The following is a 25,794-nucleotide window of genomic DNA, read 5'->3' as shown; positions in this document are numbered from 1 at the left end:
CTCTCGAGCTTAGCAAGTGCCGAGTCGGAGCCGAGGGATCGGCTCCGAACCCATCAAGCAAGAAAGAAGGCGAGAGAAGACAACTAACATGGAACGTTATGGTAGGTACATAACTTCTTATTCCTCTCTACTCATCCCTCATCAGATCCATTATAGAGTACAATGCCCTGTTTGGCATGTATCTCACAAGACACCTACAACAATTGGAAAGGCCACAGAAATACCTCACTAAGAGGATTACTGGCCTCAAACAGATGCCATATGCAGACTGTCTCAAAAAAACTCCAGCTCTACTCCATCGCATATCGCCTACTCAGAAACCATCTCTGCCTAACATACAAAGGTATGTCAAACCCAGAGCTGTTGGACATGCTACACTTAAAGAAATCCCAATCTTTCCGAACCACACACTCCAAGGACCTAAACCTTGTCACCACAATAAACAGAACATGCTGGAGGGATAGATTCCTGTCCCAGAGACTTCCCATACTCTGGAACAAACTACCCATTCATGTCAAGCAAAGCTCCTCATTGGCCCTCTTTAAGAAAAACCTTGACGACTGGATGGGAAATAGAAAATTCACCCTGGGGAATCACATCTGTGGCACTGCTCGACAGGGACACAGGACAATAATTTTCTTGGGTGGCGAAAGCCAGGGAAACTTTTTGGCTAGGCTTATATAGGCCCCAAGGCCGATAGCCTACTACCTACCAATGAACCTATGAACAAGCACTGATATCAGCCACCAGGGGCAGATTTTGGTCTGAAACAATAGCACCCTAATTGCTTGCAGTAGACAAAGTGATCATGTAGGGGAGAGGGATACAGGGATGATATGCAGTTTCCACACCTGGACAGTGGAAACTGTCCAGAAACATAGATTGCCCTAGTCTTAGAGGGGCAGTGAAACTAAATCCTCATGCCATTGAGACAAGGACATTCCCGTCCTCCTTGTGGATGCTGCAGACAAATTTCTGCATGGCTGTCTGGATAGCAGCCCTCTCTGTTCAATTTTCTCTCTACATTTTTTACCATATGTTGAAATCATCAGCGCTGGTTCATCTGGTATCCCATGAGGGTGTGATTTAAAGACATCCGTGATTGGTCTAAATTATGCGAACAATGGTTATGCTTTAGCTTTGATCCAGACAAGTATGATAGACACATATTACTTGATTTTAGAGAAGGGTAAAAGGTTGTTTTTTTTTTAATATAAGGGTGAGGAACAAATGAATATTAAGAAGCCACAAAATTCTGTTATGTATGCAATTCCAAAGGCACCTAACTTGTATTAAACCATCAGGCAGGCAAATGCCATCAGTAAGGTCTTATGCTCATTATGTTGAGGAATCGTTGGATTATTTATTAAAATATTACTATTCCTGCACTTGTAAAGATATAGGAGATTTTTATTAGTTAGAGAAATGGTTTGGCAAGACGCATGATGAGTAGTGATGGATATTGAATAATTTTGCACTAAAACAACATAAATGGGGTTTGGAAGCACTAAGCAAGTTACTATGTGAAGGGCCATGTACTGCCTTCATTGTTTATTGGAATTTTGGTTGTCTCACGATTGTTTTGTATATGACAAGAAAATGTATTTTTAGTTGAAAAGTATGTCAATGGGAGCTAAATTTGTCCCCACTTGCGCATCAGTGTATATTTGGTGTTTTGAAAATAGTTAATGCTTTGTTTCATTTTCAGAATGTAGTGTTACATAAATGTTCTACACCTGATTTTAATTTTGTTTGTAAGGAAGAGGTTGAAAAATTCATTTGAATAGATTTTTAGTTCATCTTAGAAAGGCCAATGTTTGGAATTTGAATACTCTAGGCAGGTATGGAATTTGAATACTCATCCTGGAAGGGCATTTTATTTAGATGTGACATTGTAGGGTAAAGCTGGAAGAAAAGTGAATTCAAAGCTGTATCAGAAACCACCAGATGTGAATAATTTCTTACATGTATCCAGTCAACACCCTCCAAATCTAAATTCTTTGCTTTGTGGATAATTCTGTAGGGCCTACAGGGGTGCATCAGAAGAATGTATGCAGATTTTGCAAGAGTATGTGATAAAATTGGGAGATTGAGAATATACAGATCAACATTTAGAAAAACATAGAAATTTGGAGAAATCAGAACATTTCACAGAAAAACAGAACAGCATTTATTAGAAATTGTAGAATGACAAAAACCTAAATTTTCTGGAGAGGTGATATATTTTATGACAACGTGCATTGTTTTTGTCCCATTTTGAAAAGCATAATGAAGTCTAAGTGGCATATTTTAACCTCTGATCCTACGTTACAACAGGTTATTCCTTCAGAAGTGACTCTTTCTTAAATGAAATTATGACACCCCTGCACTGGCCTAGTAATGAAGGAGCCTCAATCCACTCCACTGGCAACAGTGAGGGATGTACACAGTAGGAGAATGACAAGTACACACACAGTAAAATACAATTTCCCTTAAGAGCACACAGAGTTTGCAGTCAGTCTGGGGCTGGTTTCTGCCTCTTTCTCCAGATCCCCAGTAAGACTCCCGACTGGCACAGCTGTAGGGTTAAGATCTCAGCAGAGTGGTCAAGCCAAAACCTCCAGCACACACTCTGTCCAACCATTGCATCATGTCTGCATGTCCCTGCCCAAGTAGCTGACACACACACGCACACACCTTGAGATTTGATTTCTATACAAACACACAGACACTCCTGGGGAAGGCTGGCACAGATTTACTAGCTGTGCCCTCTTCTGCCCAGGCTATAAGGTAGTTATCACTGCCACCAACCACTACTTATCAGCTACTCTAAGGCCCTTACAAAGGGTGCCCAATCCTACTGTGTAATGTTACTATTATCCAAATGGTAGGTGTGACCAAGAGTGAGGCTATTTAGGAGTGGCTTGTACAGTATCGCCAAATACATATGCAAGTACACAAAGAGCTTAAATATGTTTCACAAATATCAGCCACAAAGATAGGTTTAAATATATTTAATAATAAATAATAAAATAACAAGACAATACTCAATCAACACAGTAACTACAGAGTTCAGAATCACAGGAAATATTCTAAAACAACATTCCAGGACAGTCTCAAATGAATACAGAAAACATCTAAACTAATCTTTGCTCTATTCCTATCTATATCTAAAATATACTATGTCCTAAATAACTTGCGTACAGAGCAAGGCAAATGCAGATGATGGATGTTTCTTGGTCCAAGGCAAGATACAAAATGTGGAGTCTTTCTCTGAAAGAGTTCTTAAATTGATAATCAACCTTACTGCCGGGTTAGCTCGGATGACATCACTCTGTCATCTGACTTCAGTTCCCAGGCTAAACAGATATTTAGAATTTAACAGCTGCTAGGAAGACATAGTACAATAAAAACACTTTTACATTTGAAAACTAGTAATTATTTCTTTTTCAAGACAATAGGAAAACCTTTAGCTCTAGAAATTCTGTCTGCTTGCTGCACTGATACTGAGATAATACAATTGTAAAACACTTTACTTTTCAACTTATTTTTTTGCAGTTTTGAAGTTAACACTGTATGTTCCAGCTTCTACTATTAAAATATACATTTGCGCAGATATATAGTTTATATACATTTCTGATTTTTGCAGTAGGGTACACTCTGCTGTGGTTACATTCTTGAAGCTGAGTACATAACATACATACAATTCTCTTACATTTGTAAGACAAGCATATGAATCATATTAATATTCAGAAATGCCATATGATTATTTACAGAATTCCCGATAGCAGGCAGTGTCACAGAGAGGAAGAAGTATCAAAGAATGTGGGTCACACAATGTTATTAGATCAGAGTAATGATGAAAAGAGAGGTTATTTTCCTCGCGTGTGTGTGTGTGTGTGTGTGTGTGTGTGTGTGTATATATGTGTGTATATGTATATATATATATATATATATATATATATATATATATATATATATATATGTGTGTATATATATATATATATATATATATATATATATATATATATATATATATATACACACACACACACACACACACACACATTCACACACACACACACACACACACATACTTTTTTGATTGTCTGAAGCTTTAAGTGGTTGTGTTATTAGGCTTGATATCTTATGTTTTTATTACATAATGTATAACTAAGCTGTTATTACATCTCTTAGACGTAACCAGAAAGCTTATTTGTAAATGCTGTATGGGGTTCCCTTCACTGAATGAGAAACAAGCACTTGGAATGTCGTTTCCTATATGCTTTATTTCTAATGACTTTATTTTTATCTGTTCGTTCTCCAATAGCATGATTAATATTCTTGTGTTGTCCTAAGTGGCAGGAATGCACAAATCTTCAAGTATAAAAAGGGTATTTTTGTTTAAATCTACAAGAGTACAAATGCTGCTGCTGGTTTACCTCCTAAAATGAGTCCGTGTTGGCTTTTCCCCTGTCTAACAAAGGCTATGAACTTTATAAAGCCAGGATGCATACTGACAGCAGCCATTAAGTAACTGTCTTGCTGTCGGCATCTGTCCCTTTGTTGCATCAGTTGGCTTTTCTTTGATAGTTAACATTACCTATCAACTCGTGAAGTGCCCAGCATTTCACGGTGTGCCCAAAGATCCCTCATTGTTTTTGTGTGGGAAGTTTGATTAGTGGCACATGGATTTGGGGAAATCACAACATGTAGATGAATGCAGTTTCTCCGAGTGCCAGTAACCTAGGTCATTATTTCTTAAGACCACTTTCAGCAATCATTGACTTTGCACTTTTCCTTTGTGTGCCCATCAAATTAGGGGAGGTGTGCGAGATCATGCACACATGGGGGTTACCTCAGGCTAGCCCCTCTGCAAAAAAAAAAAAAAAAAAAGCTTTGGCTATGTATCACTGAAAGTGGTTTTCCACAGTATAGATTTGTGTTACTGGCAGTCAGAGAAATTACCATAGATTAGTCAAAATTAATGCTGTCTGAGTGTTTATTCAAGTCTGTAGCTAAGTAACTGTAGCTTACATTGTAGACATATGGTAATTTATTTTATTTTTTACTCATCCTTACTTGACCAGGTTAGTCCCAATAGATTTAATAGCCAACTTGAGGTGGTATTTATACTAGTAGGAATATATACCCAGGGTATCTGGGAACCTCACTACACTTTTTAGTAGCTGCCATGGGATCTTTTACATCCATCAGAGCTGCCACCAACTCAAGCAGATGGGATCTCAATTTAACATCTCATCCGAAGGATGAATGAATAGATTATAGGCAAATACTGCAGTCTGTGAACAGATGCTGTGTGTCATGTTTGCTGGGGAAATGTGATTATTGCATCATCTCAGTATTTTCATGAACTGGAGTTATGAGATTAACTGTATTTCTTACTACCACAGGGTAACACAGTGTAAACCAATTTTCCAATCTTCTCTTCAAATCCTTTGAAAAACATTTTTTTCATCACTTGTTTTTCCACTTTTTTATATTGTAGATGTCAGACATTTTATCTCGACATTGTTTTACATTCTAGATGTTAAATATTGTGTTCTACTTTGTTTGCCTTTTAATAATGTGTACATGGCTGGAATTAGTACCAAAATATACTGCTGTTTGTTGTCAGTGCCAAAAGCACAATGGGAATATCTGTAGCCAGACTGACTGCTACTAAGGGCACACTGCATTTGTAGCCATCATTGAATTAGCCTTTGCAGCTTGCAGTGAAGGAGAGATACTTGGGTAATTTACATGTTTGTACGTTGTTTAGATGCCAAAAAGCTGATGCTGGTCTGCCCCCCAGTTAACTCTCTATAAGGATCATGGTGTGGACCTTTTCTCATTCATATTTCAAATAATGGTATTTAGATCACAGCCATTCAGTTGTCAAACACTCTTGATAAGATTTTTTTTTTAATGTAATTAAATTCATTTACTTTCTAGGTAGTCTGTTAAATGCAAGAGCTTCTCCTCAGGGGCTATCTAGGAGTGCTGTCTGTTTAACTGACTTCTTCAGAGTTGTACATTAAGCAAATAGGGACTCAGCCTAAAGTGCAAGGCCTTTCTTATAACAAAATGGTCAGTGAAAGATTGCTTCCATTTGAACATGAATAAAATGCTACTAATTGATCAGAGAGTAAAATAAATACTGTTTTATTGTTGATGAATCATTGTATGTTACATGAGCAACTGATTTAACAGGAGCTTTCTGTCCCGTAGGAGGAACGTGAGCAAGAAGATGTGGTGTCATTTGAAGGGTGAGGGTTTTGATGCGTGTTACTGGGTAAATACTAACATATTTAGAGCAGCATGTTTTGAGAGTTGTATTTTGCATGTCCAGTGCTATAACATGCATTTGGTTGAGATTTAATACTGAACTATTTGCTGAACAATGGTATAGTTCAGTGAGACAGTGGACACTCCAGCAGTCCCATACAGGTTATCCGTTTAAGACTAAATGTTAAGTTTTTAAATATTTATTAGAAAGGTGGTGGAGCTGGGCTGTGCAACCTTAAGACTGGTCTCCCTTTTCTTATTATTAGGAAGGGATAATGTCACTTACCACAAATTTCTTTGTCCATCCCTTGATAAAAGCCTTAGAAGACCTTGTTAGCCTGTCACAAATGAAAAATAAAAAAATTGAAGTGTGATACAGTTCAGCAACATGCGTTTGCCTACACAGATGCATGGCGGCTCTAACAAGGGGCTTTGTGGGGAAAACACCCAATAGGCTCTCTTGATGATCTGTAGGTATTTTGATAATGAAAGTCGTGCTGGAATCATAGGTAATTAATACAGTCCATCTGACAGCTCTTAAAAAAAAAATACAGGATAAAAATATAAATGCATGGAGTGTATTGTAGCATCCTATTATGCATGAGAGCTAAGGAATGTTAAATATGCTGCTGCACAAAACCGAATTTCTCAATAACTGAACTACTAAGTGCTGTTTATGGTTTTGTGTTTTGAGCAGTTTATATTTGCACTCACTTCAGCAGTGTTTATTATGCAGTCGAGGACATTAATAAGACTGTGATGATGTATAAAGCATAGATTTGTACAGGACAATTTTTTCCATGGCTGTATGACATCTGAGCATTACTGCTTCTGCTGCAAAACTGTCATCTGTCCCAGGCTTCAGTAATTATGAAACTGCAGTGTTGTTATTTTCAAACATTATCATACAGGAAGCGGAAAACCAGAAATGTTTGCAGGGTAGTGCCTCAAAAAGATTCAACAGGTGCACAAGTCAGACATTTGGTGAACTGGATAGATTTTAAACTGGTACATTATGAGATATAAATGATGTGTTACAACCAGAGATACATAGACCACTAAACATACCTCTCAACTGTCCAGATTTTTGCAACATGTCCAGATTTATGATTGATAGCTTTGCTGTTTTCCTCATAAAATTTGTGGTTTTCTGGCAAATTATTGAGGATGGAAATCACTAAATAATGAAGACATTTGATTTTCAGGCTTTGTATCCTTCAGAAAATGCATGCAAACACAAAAGCTTTTGTTCTATCAACTTTCTAAGTTTATAAGAGCAATATTTAACATCTGCCCCTATTTTTGGGCCTTTGTCCCCCCATTAGTTTTGGCTTTGTCCAGATTTTGATAAGAAGTTGAGAAGTATGTCACTAAGGGTTCACAAAAGCAAATGATTCTAGTCAGATCCTATGGGGTTTATTTTTTTTGCCATTCAGACTTCTCAAGTTTGTAGTCTGTAAGCCTGAATGGCTTGGCTTGCTTAAAAATAAATGAATAATGCAGGGTACAGTAGTCCACAAATGTGATTTCCTCCTTCCAGTCCATAACCGACATTACTACCCCAAGGTCCCCAACTCGCCAAAAATGCATTTGGACAATGTGCATCACTTTATTTGGGGGGGGGGGGGCTAAAAATAACCTCATAACTGTCCAGTCCATAGGCCTTGTACAGTTTTGTACATTTCCCAGTCCTTGGATATTGTTACTACACTTAATCCATTGGCCGGAATTCCTTGACATCTTATTTGAACACCAGATGCTTAAAACATACTATAATAGTCTGTTATTGACCACTGATCACTTTGTGCAGATTGTGGAGCTTGCTTAACCTGATAGTTTTGGCCATGGTTTGGCAACCTCAAACAATTCCCAAACCAGGCTTGTTGTGGCCCTGTTTGCAGCACTTTCTTATGGGGCATTCTAAGTCCACTGGTTTACCCCTGTCACAAAAAAAGCCAAAGTATAGCTAAAGCAGATACCAGAATATGCACTTGGGTAAATTAGATCTGTATTGCATGCTGGTGAACCAGGTATGAAACTGTATATATTCCTTTATCCATTCAGTAAGGGCTCTGACTGATCTGTCACTGGAGATTATATCAAAGCTCATTCTGCCACGCCTTCATGAATGATATATGTTATCACAATCTTTTGTGATCTTCGAGTTAGTTTTGTTATTTAGTGATTACAGAAATGGCAGCCACTGACCTAAAACATAAAATAAATTTTCCTTGAGTTAACTCAATGAGTTTCTGAGTTCTAGTAAAATGGACATTGACAAGTTAAGCTGCAGCAAACTAGCCCATGTTCATTTAAAACTAAAACTTAACTTTTAAGTAGTCATTCATTCTACCATGTTTTCCAGTTTTCAACCAGTACATCTAATATGATTTTATAAGCAAAGTTCAATTTTTGGTCCATATGTTTCAAAAAGTTTTTTCTAGTCCTAATCACCCATAGACTATGTAAGCAAAGTCGTAGCAATAACTAACTTTTTTTTTTGTTTACCATCCACGCAGTATGTCTTACACTCACTTAAAAGGAGATCTGTGTGTTGTGTTGCCTTCCTTATCATTTGAGACATAGCTGTCCTGGATCTCTTGTATCACCACAAGTTTAATAGTTCCACAGAAACCAGGAAAAGGGACCAAAAGTTTCACCAACCAATAAATAAAATGCTGTGGAGAGATGAATACATCAGACAGTGCCTCTCCCACCTGTAGAACTAGCTGCCTCTGCAAGTTAAGTAGTGTGATGTACTGTTATACTTTAGATGGGACCTTGATGATTGGGTGGCCACCCACAAATTCACCCCAGACTTGCCTGGCCTAGCTCTCCTAGAGAAAGGGGGTATGGCCTAAGGTGGTGAGTCATGAGATTTATTTGCACTGAAAGTCTTATGAATTATATGAGTCTTATGAAACCCATTTTAAACTGTCCCTTAATTTGTAAAATGCCCCTGTCTGTGCCTAATATTTTGGTCTACAGTGTACCTTCTTGTTATTTGCCGAGCTAACATTCTGGCTTTACAAGACTAGTGTCCCTTTGTATACAGCAAGTTGGAATATGTTCTCACTGTCTGCTATTTTACGTGAGACAAAGTTGAAACAGTCCCTAAGTTTACAAAATGTCCTAGATTTTGCCTCATATTTGTGGTTTACGCCTCATTAAATTAGTGTTTTCTGGCAATTAATGAATTGCAGCCACTAAAAATAAGGGTGGTTGTGGATTAAAGCAATTTAAACTCTTGTCATTTGCTCTGGATTTATGGGATTAGTATGCAGTTGTATGAAATAAGTTGGAATATTTACTCTGTGGGTATTGTTTGTCTTAAGCCAAGTTGAAACTGTGCCTAATTTTACCAGACATCCCTGACTTTGCTTCATTTTGATCTGTTCTTCATATGTTCTTTATATGTGTTGTAGTTTTCTGAAAAGTCACTGAGGAGTGCAGTCACAAAATAATGACAAATATTTCTATTTCAGATTTCATGTTTTTCAGAAAATGCACATTAATGCAAAATGTTTATTTTAGCAACTAAGTATATAACAGCAATATTTAAAGTGTGTCCCTGACTGCAGGGCTTCACCTGCCCTTATTTTTGGCTTTGTCCTTATTCTTGAGAGATTTTTGTGCCACAAACTACTGAGGATTACATGTCAAGGTGGTGATAACTGCTGGACGAGTGTGGGAATTGTCTGTGAATGAAAGTAATTTGTTGTCTTGTTTGATCAATTTAAATAACCTCCTTTTCCAGGACTAGTGTAGATTTGTATAAAATAAGTTGGATTATCGCAGTTACTGTGTGCTTGTCTGAAACAAACTTGAAATTCATATTGGAACCATAATTATTACTTTATCACAACCTGACATCCGAGTTATACACAGCCAGTACTGGGGATATGATTTTTGGGTGGTGGTGTCTGAATGAGAATGACTTACTTTGCTGTCAATGGCCTGTCTTTGCAAGACTAGTGTGCATTAGTGTAAAGCAAAGTGGAATACTTTACTGGGGCCATTTTTATCACAAGTAGACATTTGAGGTGTACACAGTAAAATGTGTGTAATTGATGGGTATGGACAATGTTGATGATAATGACGTCAATTTGAATGGTCTTAAATTAGAAAGGTGAACCCAAAAGAATATGTGCATGGTCCCAAAAAGTATGTTTATGGGTGCACATGGCTTAAAAATGCCAAGGGCCCGAGGTGAACTTTATCCACCACTGAAAAACTAATATAGCTTTTAAAGAAAATCTTGTATTTATTTCTTGTATATCTGCCCAGACACTTGCTGTTTGATTCTCATTCCAAAATAATATGCTTCCTAACCATTCCTCTTGCATTTTTATTTCACTCTGTCTAATACAATAAGCTTATATTTGTTTCACTCTGTGTAATACAATAAGCTTATATTTATGTTTAGCTCTTTCCTCTTAATTTTTACCTAAGACCATCATCTGCTGTTATTTTTTTTTCAGTTCACATGCATGCTGTGATATTCTTTTTCTGAAGTTCGAAACAAATGTCAGTTTTTTTCTTAATACATTCGTTAAGTGTTTTCTTGTATTACTTATTTCATATATTGCCATTGTGCCTGGCTCAGGGCTAAAATGGCTTTTGGACCAACCTGACTAGCTGGCTAACATAGTAAATGAGTAAGTAAAACAAAGCAGTCATATTTTTGTAATGTTACTTTATTAGCATAGTATTTATGTACTTTTCAAGTAACTGTATATGCAAAATAAATAAGGTTTTGTGTGCATCACTTAATTTGAATTATTGTATTCATATTTAATAATATGAATTAAAAGCTGCTGTTTACGTTTTAACCATCCAGTTTTCTTTGAAAACCGGTGTGTGTAATTATTAAGTTTACGGGAATATTTGGCTACTGTTCCATCTTATGCTTTGCAGATACCAAGATTTTAGGAAATGTTTAATTGGCAAACATTAAAGTTTCCGAATGGCTCATTGAGGTATAGCATGTGTTTTTTGTGAAATGCAGGAACAAAATTGCACTCAAATTTAGCAACTCCATTGACACAAGTACTAGTGAAAGTGACTGAGTTAATACCATTTGTGTCTTCTGTTTGTATCCTCCATGCCAAGTCTCCTTCTCTCATATGAATTCTTCTAGTTCAAGAATTACATAAAAGGCAGCTTTTGTTACATCATTGTTAACAATTTACTGTTAGAATCCTTACTATTCAAGTACAGCATCCCCAAGGAGCCTATCTTTGCATCCTTCTCTTTTTCCCTTTGTCTCCAGTCATTAATTTTGTCCCAGAAATGTACATGGAGTAAGAAGTAATTCTTCATGTTTCTCACATTGACATTTTCTGTCAGGAAAAAATATTTTATCAGCTAGGTCTGTGGCAGAAGGATGAAACCCTGAATATGTCCCAGACAATTCAGTTAGGTTAGTGGGTCAGGTGCTTGAAGAGCCAGAGTGGGAAGGATGGGAGTGAGCATAGACTGCTGGCGCACCAGGGTGAGGGGTGAGGACCTGAAACCTGCTATCCCACTCCCTACCACCAGATGCTCACTGTAGGGAGAATTAAAGTGCTAATTAGGTAATTGAGGCATCAAATACAATGCTCACAAAAAAACAGACTTGGAATCCACATAAAGGCTGCCAAGGAAAAGTATCCACAAACTTGTGAAAATAAAACAACTTAATCTGATACTTCAGTTTATTTTGAGTGCTTTTGTTCTATCGCAAAATAAAACTTCATAATAAATTGAAGTATTAGATTTATTGGTTTTACTTTCACAGGTTTTTTGGTAGTGAATGCTTTTCCTTGGCAGCCTAGCGATTCCTGTGGATTCCTATTTGAGGCATCAAGCAGGTCCACCAAAGTAGCAAACAAAAGTTTCTTCTGCAGATTGCAGCTTGATTTTCAAAACTGTTAATTCCAAAGGTTTCACTTGTATTCCAGTAATACAAAGCCTGTGTTTTATTTCCTTTCTAGCATACATATTGACTTTGAAGTTTCTTATTGACAACATACATAAAATTAAAACTAATTGAGAAAAAAATACTAGTACCATGAAATTTAGATTAGTGGAGAACTTTGAATAATGAAGTACATACAAATGGATATATTTGTGGTAAATAACTAAACTAAAATCTTGTTAAATTTAAAAGCTGTATAGCTGGCATAAATGTGGGGCCCCAGGATGGAGGGACTCTGATATCATCATCTTCAGTCTGGGAGTGGAAGGGGTGGAAGTCGAAGTTTCTGCTGAATGACCGAGTTTAAGCTTTAACTGAAGATGGAGCACCCAAGTAAATTATTAGCAAAGAGGTCTGGTGGGACACTGGTGAGGATATGTGTGGGAGTGTGGACACTCATAGTTGTATGGCAATGCTAAGATGGATGTGAAGCACTAAATGCTTCATTGGCAACGAACGATGAGCAGCCAGTCATTTTCTAGTTTCCTGACTCTTCTGTACAGGCTGGTGTATGGCACCATACCTCCTTATTCTCTCTGAATATAAAGGGGAACAGGGATCCTCAAATGATCATAGACATTTATGCTGCTGTGACATTTAAGGGAATGCTTTGGGATAAGGTCAGGTCCAGGAGGTACAGATCAAGTATATCTGTCCCTGGAGGAGTGGTTTCAGCCCAGAAGTTTGTAGTTTATCAACCATTTTGGGCTAATTTCCATCTCTTTCACTTCCCTGCTATAAAAAACGCATTTGCGCGGTTTTGCGCACCGGGCAGTGCCGGTTAGCTAGAGTTAAACTATTCTCGGCTCCACGAAGTGTACTCTTCAATTTTTCCCATGGAACTAGACAAACCTTCAACTTTAGCACTGAAACCATTAATTTCACAGTCAAGCACTTGCTTAGAACCCATAGCAAGCACTAATTAACCCTAGCACTACACCCTCCCTATGCTGTCCCGAAGGACAAGGCTCTCTATTCGTCCCCACCAGCCAATCAGAAAAACAGCTTACTCTGCCTATTCAGGCATGTCCAAAGGGCAGTTTCCGGTGTACTCTCCAGTCCAGCTGGTGAATCTGGGTATTTTGAGGCAATGTTACAGCTGCCTCATATACACAGACAACACTCTCCTACCACCAAACACTAATATATGCGAGAGATGCAATTATACAGCCAAACTGGATGCAAAGCTCTCTCAACCCAAGACTGGAACTGACCGTCAAGAGAAGAAGGGTAATACTTGCAACACATCACCAGTGTCACATAGACCTAATAAACCAACACCGGCAAATAACACACATGAATACATGAAAACATACTCGGAGACTCTAAATAAAAATCTGCAAAAGCAACAGAGACCTCCAAAGCAGACATCCAAGCAACCTCCACACCCCATCATCAACCATGAAACACATACTTCACATAATCAGTGTGCCACACAATCACAGCCCTTAAGGCAAAATAACATACCCAACACACTAGTAATAGGCGACTCTATAGTCAGGCACACTGATGTCCCACTAACTAGGCTGGACAAGGAGAAGGTTACAGTTTGCTGCCTGTCTGGCGCCAGGATCCGCCACATAACACAAGCACTCAGGTCACTCCAGAACAAGTACAAATACGACTCTGTCATTGTCCATGTTGGTATTAATTACCTCAGACATACCTCCCTGGACTACATGAAAAGAGACATGGAAGAGCTCTCTGATCATGTAGCCCAGGCCGGTATAACCCTGACCTTGAGTAGTATCCTGCCCTCGCCAACAATGATGCCACAGTATAAAGAAAAAATGATCAATTTCAACAATTGGCTAAGTTTCCTGGTGTCATTCAAAGGGAATCCAGTATCTGTCCGTCTAGGATGACATGGTCGACAAGCTACGTTGCTTCACAAGAGATGGCTTGCACCTGTCACCCTTAGGCTTTCGAATACTGGCCAAGGCTCTTGCTGCCCCCATAGTGCCTTTTTTAGGCAAGGATCAAAAGACAAACCCACCACCATAAATAGCACAAGTAACCAAAAACTGAGGGTAATGCTACTCAACGCCAGAAGTCTAAACCTCAAAATGCATGCACTCAAGGCACTCCTCAGTATGGAGAACATCGACATCTCTGCAGTAACAGAAACCTGGTTTAAGGCTCCTGAGAGCACCCCAGCACTACTAGGCTATAACTCATACCATATCTTTCGGCCACAGAACCAAGACTGAAACACAAAAGGCAGGGGTGTATCCATATTCATCAAGCATACCCGCACCTCCAGGTTAGTGGTGCAACACAATGCATCAGAGATCATCCATGTGCAACTAACAACAGGCAAAACTGCAATCCAAATTGTAGCTTGCTACAGGTCACCCACCATGACCCAGGACCCCCATTCCGCATTTCTGGAGAGACTGGGAAATATGAAGGTCCTACCAAACACCCTATTACTGGGTGATTTCAATTACCCAAACATAAACTGGGAGAACTACTCAAGTACTAACTCCCTTGCCCAATGCTTCCTAGAATTTATAAACTTGAATGCCCTGGATCAACTGGTCAACACCCCCACCAGAGGGAACAACATATTGGACCTGGTCATCACCAGCATGGGTGACGGGTGTTCCACACCAGAGGTTAACCCCTCGCTGGTTAGATCAGACCATAGACTAATCACTCTGGATATCCACATTCCGCCCCCACCCCCAATCAAGGAAACCACTGTGAAAAGCTTTTCAGAAGCAAACTTCACGTTACTTAAGACCGAGGTGGAAAGGTTCACAGCCCCCATGCTAAAGGACAATGCTGTCCAAGCTGCTGAAACCTTTACAAAGGCACTCTATGAGCATCTGCAGGAATGCATGGATCATGCTATCCCAAGTAAAACCAAGACTCACTCCTCCAAGAAAAGGAAACCAGTCTGGTGGACCCCTGCCATAAACAAGCTATACAACAGGAGGAGGAAACTAGTACAGAAAAGAGTAAAATCCCAAGAAGGAAAGACATCCCTGATCAGTATCAGCAAGAAACTACGACCTTATTCAATCATCCAAGGCTAGTTTTGAAAGAAAAATTGCCAATGATTCCAAAGATAACCACAAAGCATTCTTTAGCTATGTCAAAAACCTAAGTGGAAACTCTCAGTACTGCTCTGAGTTAATGCAGAATGGCACAAAATTCACTAAACCAACTGATATTGTCAGCATTCTGGCAGACAGGTTTAGTGCAAACTTCACCCCCTCTCATCCCCTAAAGGGCCCATAACCATACCAGAAGAATGTAGGGCCCCTTCAGTCACTGACACACAGGTTAAAACAGCCCTATCCAAAGCCAAAAACACAGCTTCAATGGGACCAGACTGTGTCCCAGGCTGTGTCTTAAAAGAGCTCCAAAATGAACTAACCCCTCACCTAAACACACTGTTCAAACTCAGCCTTTCTACAGGCTACGTACCCACAGAGTGGCACACAGCAACAGTTATCCCACTCCACAAAGGTGGAGCCACAACGGACCCTGGGAACTATCGCCCTATAAGTCTGACTAGCCTGGTCTGCAAGGCTATGGAGCGCATCATCATGGAACTCATTAACAGAGACATTGGGAACCTCCAAACCCTGGACCCTACCCAGTTTGGCTTTAAGGGCAGGTCATGCCTCCTAAACGTGGTGGACTTTTTTGAGACGGTTACCAAGGCATTAGACAAGGGAAAGGAGATCCACACAGCCTACCTAGACCTTGCAAAGGCTTTTGACACCATTCCCCATTCTAGTATTATAGACAAGCTCACCAGCATGAACATAAACCCCTATGTCATGAGATGGATTGCCAACTGGCTCATGGATAGAACCCACATGGTGAGAGTTGCAGGCTCTACATCCGACTCTAAACTGGTTACAAGTGGCATCCCCCAGGGCTCAGTCCTAGGACCCCTTTTGTTCGGTGTATACTTCTCAGAGGTACAGGCAAACATAGGAGGGCTATGGCTGACTGTTCGCAGGTGACTGCAAACTGGGGGCCATAATTGATTTTCTGGCTGATACAGACACCCTCCAGAAGGGTCTGACTGAGACAGATACCTGGTGTCAAAATCATGGCCTCAAGCTAAATGCCAAAAAGTGCATAGTCATCCCCTTTGGAAAAAATAAAGTACACGCGAACTACCACATAGGTTGTAGTCCCCTAAATACAGAAACTTTAATAAGGGATCTGGGGAACAAAGTAGATAGTAAAATCTCCTTTGATAATCATATTGCCAAGGTGGTTAGAAAATCCTTCTATGTGGCCCACCTAATTACAAAAGGGTTCGCACCTAGAACAAAAGAGGTTATTGTGCCTCTCTACTCATCACTCATTAGACCCATCATAGAGTACAATGCCCCATTTGGGATGTACCTTACAAGACACCTGCAACAGCTGGAAAGACCACAAAAGTACCTCACCAAGAGGATTACTGGCCTCAAACAGATGCCCTATGCAGCCCGACTCAAGAAACTCCAGCTGTACTCAGTTGCATACCACTTATTCAGAGGTGATCTCTGCTTGACATACAAGGCCATGTCCAACCCAGAATTGATGGACATGCTCCACTTAAAAAAAACAAAAAAAAAACAAATCCCAGAGAGCCACATGCTCTAGAGATCTAAACCTCACCACAATGATAAATAGGACATGCTGGAGGGATAGATTCCTGTCCCAGAGACTCCCCATGCTTTGGAACAGGATTCCAGTATACATCAGGCAGAGCCACTCACTAACACTCTTCAAGAGAAACCTTGACGGGTGGAAGGGAAACAGAACATTTACCCCGGGGATCACTGCAGTGGCTCTGCTGGACAGTGGCACAGGGAACTAATGGCTCTGCTGGACAGAGGCACGGGAACTAATCTAAGGGGGTGGCGAAAGCCAACACATTCTGGCTAGGCTTATAAATGCCCTTGGGCAGATAGCCTAGTGCTTACCTATGAACCTATTTAATGAAATATTAACTTGGACAGTGACTTTATTTTATATCCCAGCATTACATTATTTAAACGTTGCTGATTTTTATTGATTACACTATTCAGTTTTTGATCCAAATATATGTTGCAGTGTTACATGTCAAAAGATGAAAAAAAAGAGTAAGTTTTGCTACTAAAGTTTCAAGAAAAAGCAACCATTTCAGAATTTGTAATTTTTAGGTAGTGCAGCAAACGACACTTTGGCAATAAAATTCACAAAATGTAAATGCCCTATATTTGACTGACCATCCGACATTTCAAATTTACACAGAATGCACACTCAATTCATCATTCTTCTACACTAGTGAGAAGTATGTTGTATGTTAAGAGAAATGACATGTTCTACTGAGATTCCCTGTCTGTTTTTTTAATAGTAATTCACCCAGTGTTTGGAGTTTGGGGCCAGACTATGCCCTGGATGGGGTTTGGTTTGTTAACATCCTGGCTTCTAGTTGAACTGGTCAAAGAAGAATAAGAATACTTGGTCATTTTGTTGTAGAAAGTTGGCTAGGTTCCATCACAGGATCCATATGGAGGTACCTAAGAAGTTAATTCCAATGCACAGTGATTTGGGGACACAAGCCCAGTCAAGGAACACGTGCACTTAAACTGCAAATCTGGAGTGCATGCATAGTAAGTGCTACCCTGCAGTTAGTAGCCAATAAAGGAGTGTTAGGAGCAAACAAATATCTTCTAACCTTACAGCATGGTGGAAATAATCCACACCTCTTTCATTTCATTATTGACATCCTCCAGTGCCAGGAGTGAGAAGAAAAGAATGAGTTGTATTTAGGGACTAGGGTTTGATAGTAATGAGGGGTAAAAAAAACCTCTACAGTATATCATATTACAGTTTCTTCTGCTTTCCTTAATTACTGTTGCAACCTTTATAGACTCCAGTATGTGCCCTCTTAGGATTCATCTTGGTTGGATAACCATCTGATTTTTTTCTTCATACTGTCATATGGACTGCTCCCATTTCATTTCTGTTTTCAGATCTTATCTCAAAATATGCTCAGTACAATTCATATAGTCTAATGACAGAGAGCAGATTATGGCTGCACAGAAACAATGCTTAAAAATTAAGTGCAAAAGTATGGAGTGTGATAATTTGCACCACACCCCATTCTATCATCTAATTCTCAGGTACTCCCCATCTCTTCTAGTGCAGTATAGTATTGTTGCTTTATGTAGGCTAGTTTAAACTAGATTTAGTATTATTTTCATACTATTAATATCATAGTTAGCCCTTAATGAATAATTTAATTTCCCAAGACTATCTTATGACTTGCTTTATCTGTCATAGCCTTCTGATTTTATGTAAAATTATGTTGGTCTTCTTGGTTAACTTTTAAGTCTGTTATGTCTCATGATTGTTATGTTAGCAAATACTTGATAGTCCGGCAAGACCACTCATTTGCTTCTGTGATATAACAAGTAATATGATGATACATTTATACGCTGGTGTGGTCATCTGTTAAATGGCACCACAAGATCATCCTCAGGAAGTCCTGCCATTTCATAGTACAGCCTGTGTTACTGAAATAGCACATCCAGTAACTAGTGGTACATTCTGCAGAGAGGCATATTAAGAAAAATAGTATGCGTCATCACAGTAGTGATTGTTACCAAAGTTTTTGTAATTAAAGAAGAAACGTCAGTCTTCCATGTCTTAGTTGTATATTTGTTACATAACTTTGGGTACTGTTCAGGTCAGGCACCAAGTTTTACAGTTCTCCCAAAAAAAAAAAAAAAAAAAGTATCATAACATACTATAAATGAATAAGAATTCAAAAGTATTGTTTACTTATTTTTGTGTATGCGTCCATCTGTAGTGTTAACATTCCATGTTTTTGTGTTTGTAGGCCAGCGTCTTGAAAGATTAAAGGCACTTAAAAATGTGATGGTGTCACTTGACAGTAGCACTGGAGTTCACCTTGAAATGGCCTCCTTTGTCGATGAAGGCCTTATGAAAGAACTCCTGACCTATGTTGTTCCATATGCTGATTCCCTGGGCATGAATGAACAAGAGCTACCCAATCTTCTTAGCCTTGTAAAAGGGGGCAATATTACTGTGCTTTCTGATCCATATCCACGGATTGCATCAATACTTGATCAAATGCGGGAACTCTATCTGTTAATGAACTCCATGGAACTCAGAACTGATCAACGGAGACTCACTCGACTGCATGTCCATACCCTAGCCTTCCAAGCAATTATTGTCACAAAAGCATCTGCATGGAAAAACACTATGTCTGCTACTGCCAAAGCATCTTTGACTGCATATAGGTATGTTTGTGGCTCTACAGAGATTGACACCAGCAAAGCCAGACTTCTCATGGATGACTCATTCTCCATCAGCCGTGAAGAAGGCAGTCAGAGAATCCCATTTCAGGAGAGAAGGCCAGTTTCATGCTGGGAGGAGCATGACTATGAAATCTGTGTTGCACCAGTGTTAGTATGTACTAAAGTGCATCAGACTGCCGGAGGAGGAGATAACGTTTCTGCTGCTGGCCTTGTGCTCCAGATTTAACCTCAAACATTTTCATTCAGTTAGTGTACATTACAATTTGAAAATTACTGGATGCCTGCCTTGGCATATTATGCTTCAGCCCATAAGGGCTTTATTACAACCTGTGAATCATTTTGAAAACTGTTATAAATTGAGCCCTTTTCTTTATTCCACAAGGTCATGGATTTTAACTCAATAGTAGACATTACTTGGCTTGATCGCCACAAGAAAAAGTTAAACTGCTGAGTGTTTTATCCCATATTTTAAGAGCATCATGTCTAGTTTCTTTTATCATTCCAGATTTTCTAAACAAGAATTTTTTTTTTCTGAACACTGTTAAAATGCTTGTTTTCTCTTTTCCAGTGATGAAACCACCATTCCCTCAGATTGTTGTACTACTCATGCCATTAGATTCATGAACGAGGTATAAGTGACAGGAAATACAGCCAACACCAAAAGCATAGAGGGATAAACCCCTGACTATGACCAAAGTGATCAGAGTTTGACTAGTGACTTGAGTACTTGACCATGTTAGCAGCGGCTCATTCTGGGGGAGAGCGGAGGTGACAGACACACCACGCACGCACACACACACACACACACACACACACACACACACACACACACACACACACACACACACACACACTGCTATCTATCAGAGGAAATGACACGGAGAGGTGGCAGGCATTAAGTTCTCCAAGCCACTGATGGGCAGTGGCCTTTGTGGTGAGTGTGCAGATATAACCGGAGAATCTTTGGGGCCACTGTTGTGATGCAGTTTGCATATGAGGGGTTTGGAATTAAGCAGTCCAAATGCTGTCATTGCAATGATGCCTGTGAGAGCACAAAGCATCCACATGGTTACCTGAATGAAGCCCCCCCCCCCGGCATCCCACACCTCAGCTACCAGTGTAATCCTTGGAGCAGAGAAACAAATTGGCACTGTCGAGTCAGTGGAAGCTTCATGGATGGAAGGCACTGGAACAAAAATAAATAAATGGTAGACAGTACCGATTGGGATGGAAGTTAATTTCAGCTATGTTTTACTTGATTACAGACCACTCTATTTATATAAGTTAGTCTACTATTTAATCTCAGGTTGGCATTAAAATGTGAATTTTTAACTTTTTTTTTCAGGAGTATATCAAAAAATCAATAAGCCAGGAGATATTTTTGTTATTGTTGAAGTACTGGAGTAAAATATGTTTATCATTTACAAATCATTTCTGTCCTTCTGAAAACATCCAGAAGATGCTAAAACATTTATGTATATATCTAATATATACACACACATGCATGTATGCACACACGTGTGTGTATATATATATATATATATATATATATATATATATATATATATATATATATATATATGGGTTCACTACATATGACCGAAAACCCACAATCCTGATGCCCAGAATACCGAGCCTATAAGACCAACAGCCCATAAGCACGAAAGTACACATTACCAATGCCCAGAATATTGAATCAGCTCACCTAACCACCCAGAAAAGTAGATATTCAATCACTGTCACCATAGTTATATACCTTACTCGGAACTTCCAGTATTTAAGGGCGCGTAACCTCTGCTAGATTGTACAATGGCTGACGTTGCAAGGATGGCCAACCCAACAGTATGATGCTCCCGGTCCTGTTGGCAAGCTGTACCCAAGGCTGAGATCCCGGAAGTGTAAAGATGTGCTGATAATCGATGGCTACATCTACCATCTAGAGTGGAAATCTGGTAGTAAGCATTACTGGCGTTGCAAGTGGAAACGAAGTAACACATGCAGGGGAAGAACCGTGACTGAGTCCTTATCAGAAGGTGAGAGGCTGCAGAAATCCGTGCTGCACAATCATGTGGGGGATCCGGTAGAAGTAGAACATTACAGCGTTTGGGGTTCACTCTGCGTGGAAGCTGCCATGTCTAGGGACACACCATGCTTACTAGTGGATGATGCTCTGGCATCCACTTCCTTAGGATGTGTACCCAGTCTTCCTAACATGAAGGCCATGTTGCAACAAATACGCCGTATAAGGTGTAAGAATGCATCTGTAGGACACATACCTAACTTAACCTTAGAAAGATTAGACTTTAGCTGCTTCCCCTTACAGACAGGTGAATTTATAGTGAAACGTGCTGCTGATCCAGGCTCAGACACACATGTTGTATTTATTACAGTGAATAACCTGCATGACTTGAGTGTAGCTTCAATATGATTGATGGATGGGACGTACTTCTGCAAGGGTGCCGTATGCCACCAACTGTATAGCATACTTGGGATTGTTAAGTGCTGTGGATACAGTAAATGTGTCCCTCTCATACATGGGTTGATGTCAGAAAGTCTGTCTGTGTTTACAACATATTATGGCACTGCGTGTTATATTTTTTTGTGTCCCAAAACTTTACACTTTCACTCCAGTATGTGCTTTGTGACTATGAGGTTGCTGCTATCAAGAATGTTAGGCTAAACTTCACTGACGTAACAGCTAAGGGTTTTTTATTTCACTTTGGCCAGAATGTCTGGTGCAAAGTGCAGCAGTTGGGATTGAGGTCATTGTATAACCGCAGCCATGAGTTCCAGTTAGCTGTCAAATCACTGGTTGGTCTAGCATTTCTAGAGGAGTCAGAGGTAATAGCTACATTTAATTTGTTGGAGGAGTCCTTCCCTGACGAGGGTAGGGAAGTAATTAAGTACTTCTCGGACTGGTATGTCCTGGGCCGTGTTAGGAAGTTTACTACAAGATCAACAACCATTACTAGATTCCCACCCCTATTCCCTATCAGATTTTGGAATATTTCAGAGTTAAACAGACTATTTCTGCCACACACACAGAACTCTCTGGAGGCGTGGCATCACCGACTGAAATGTCTTCTAGGGGATAGGGCGACTGATCTGTCTGTACTCATGACTTGCCTAACCAGGGAACAGACTCGTGTAGATGGCCTACGTGAGTGTCTAGCTGCAGGATGTCCACCCTCTCCAAAACGTAGGCGGGTTCCGGATAGACAACAGAAGTTCTGGATCACAGAGATGAGTATTCCACTGTGGACTTCATTAGATGCATAGCACGGCCGCTTAAGATGTGATGACAGCTACCTGCAATGTATTTGGAACTGTGCCGTTGTGCCACTATGTGTTAGTATTTTGTGTTATTATCTGAGTGTGTTTGTACATTGTGCAACTAATACATTCCTGCTGTGTAGGACAAGGGTTTTCTTTTGCTATGATGGTGTGTGGGTATTGCAGTGGCCTCCGATTCATGGATGTCAGTGTTTTGTGTACTGTTCCACAATCGGGTAAGATTATGCACGTAGCATTTGGTTTTGGTGTTGGTTTGTCTGTATCACTGCACGTTACAGCTGTTGGATCGCTGTTTTCGAGATTTTGGGCAGGCGGTATTCAGGGCATCTATAATGTGTACTTTCATGCTTATGGGCTGTTGATCTTGTAGACTCTGTATTCTGGGCATCGGGATTGTGGGTTTTCAGTCATATGTAGTGAACCCATACATATATATATATATATATATATATATATATATATATATATATATATATATATATAATGTGTGTGTATGTATGCATACACACACACACACACACACACACACACACACACACACACACACACACACACACACACACACACACACACGCAACACAAGACATAAAAATGCATGTATATATAGAATAGCTTGTTTATGTGTGTATGTATTTGCTTGTAGTGGTATAGAGAAATATATATGATTTACCTTCAGTTGGTCGACTACCTAGTATGTATAAGCCGAGGATATATATATATATATATATATATATATATATATATATATATATATATATATATATATATATATATATCCACTATGTAATCTCAAAATACTGAAATCCCGAAATTCAGTATTTCAAAATTACATAGCCGAAAACTCATGCACAACTCACACTTCCGAAAACACACAAACGCGAGATTCAAAATGCCAAAACTAAACTACACATACAGTACACACATAAACAAACACAAAACACCCCCACAATCAAGTAAATGCATATACACTATAGATAAGCAGTGGGGCAAGCCCCCTGCACCCCCCTACTTATATATTCTAACTCCGAGATTGCACAAACAAAAGCACAAATGAAACGCACACACACGCACACATCTTATAGTGCCTCATACACACCCATCATAGTCACAACATACAGTTACACACATTAAAGCCCCTAACCAACACATTTACACACACAAACTTACCTAAATTCAACCGATACATTCACACACCGCACCAGCGGAAGGGGGAATTCAACATGTCCGTGCTTCAGGATTTTGAATTTCTCGCTTCTGCCGGTTTCTGAACTTTGAGTTTTCGGCTATGTAATTTCAAAATACTGAATTTCGAGATTTCAGTATTTCGAAATTACATAGTGGACTCGTGTATATGTGTGTGTATGTATGTATATATATATATATATATATATATATATATATATATAATATGTGTCTGTCTAGGCATGGAGAAGTAGAAAAATATACACATAATTCTATATAAAATTGTGTGCGTGTGTAGTAAATTATATGAATATTTAAAACTTGCATGTACAGTATCTGGTTTGTCAGTGGCATGTCAGGTAGCACACTGAACTATGGTACAGAGGGCTGTAGGTTCTCTTCCCCCTCCAGGTAGATCAATTGCTGGCACTGCAGTGTAGCATAAGAGTGGTGCTGCACTCCAGAGTATGCCATCCTACAGATGAGATGTTAAGCATGGCTCCATTTGCTTGAGTTGGTTGTACTCAGCTGGATGTAACTGATCTCATGGCACTTATCAAAAAAAAAGGGGAAGTTCCCCATTGCCCTGGTTAAATAACACCTTGGGTCCCCCTGAAAAGAGGCTATTAGGTTAGTGGGATTAGCCGGTCAAAACAGAATAAATAAATAAATCATTTTGATGGCTTGGGGAGTATTAATTGCCATGATGCCCTTTGGTTAGTCAGAGAAACTTTCTTCTTTTTTATCCTTTGAGCCAGAGTTTCAGTGATGTTAGCACCTTATATGCCACACATCCATGCTTAAAGGCATCTCTCACTTGCTTCTATCCCTTATCAAATGGAGATGTGCATCGCTCTGTCCCTTGATAGGAGTCAGTCAACTTCATTCCATTATGACTTGCCAACTCACAATGATGGAGAACTAACCACCCAAATCTTGGTCATATCTGCTGTAGCCTCATCTCAGCCTGCTGCTTTCCCCGACTTTGTTTTCGTTAGTGCTATTCTTTCTTCTTCTCTGGTGGACTCTCACTATAGGCAGTGTCTGGGGCAATACAGCTTCTGTCTGATTTTCTTCATTCAGAAGCTGCTGGAAGTGTTCCTTCCATCTGCCTTTGATTTTCTGTGTACTGGTGAGAAGGTTCTTGCTGGCATCCCTTATGAAGGTTGTCTTGACTAACTGATTGTAAGGCAAAGACAGAAAGATAAAGAAGATAAAGTTTCTATACCAGCTACTGAGTCACTTTCCAGAAGCTGGTAGAGTGCCTCTGGGTTGTTCTTTTTTATTGTAACTCCTCTCTTATCCTGTTTGTTAACCAACCAGTATTCCTTTTTAACCTGGTCCGTCTTTTCTGTCTCCCACTTTTTTCTGCACTTCTTTCTTTTGATACCTTCCTGGACTTCTGCATTCCACTACTAGCATTCCTAATGTACCTTGCTTCCATACCTGTCTCTACCTGTTCTGTAATGCTAATACATTCGATTTTGAGGTGCTGCCATTATTCTTCAACTCCACCCATTTCTTCTTCTTCCTGAGGTGATAGAGCCCTGAGTATTTTCCTGAACCCTTGTACTTCCTCTCCAGCCTAGTGTTTGTTGGCCTTAGAACCTTCTCTGACAGCTGTTTGGAGCTGATTGTGGCAACCAATGGTTTATGCTGTGAGATGACTGTTTCACTGGGGTTGACTTTGCAATCGCTGATTCTATCCACACATGTGGACTCAGGAAATCCTCATATCCTTTTCCAGTATGTTCTTTCAGTTCATACATTATCAACAATTAACATTGTCCTGCTTTGTCTAGTAGG

At 39.5% G+C, this 25,794-nt stretch overlaps 1 protein-coding gene across 1 annotated transcript in view; it reads left to right on the top strand.

Moving 5' to 3' along the window:
- LOC122791311 (ADP-dependent glucokinase-like) overlaps positions 1–20,922 on the top strand; it is a 624,051-nt gene extending 603,129 nt beyond the window's left edge. The window contains exon 6 of the mRNA XM_044059018.1: positions 19,071–20,922. Coding sequence (XP_043914953.1) covers positions 19,071–19,738 — 668 coding nt within the window. The 3' untranslated portion in view covers positions 19,739–20,922. The remainder of the gene's footprint in view (positions 1–19,070) is intronic.
- Positions 20,923–25,794: the final 4,872 nt, after the last annotated feature.

This window comes from Protopterus annectens, chromosome 1.part2 (genome assembly GCF_019279795.1).
Source record: "Protopterus annectens isolate FY-2018-M chromosome 1.part2, PAN1.0, whole genome shotgun sequence".
Taxonomy (NCBI): Eukaryota; Metazoa; Chordata; order Ceratodontiformes; family Protopteridae; genus Protopterus; species Protopterus annectens.
Note: the sequence above shows the minus strand (reverse complement) of the source record. Positions and strands in the feature narration are given on the sequence as shown.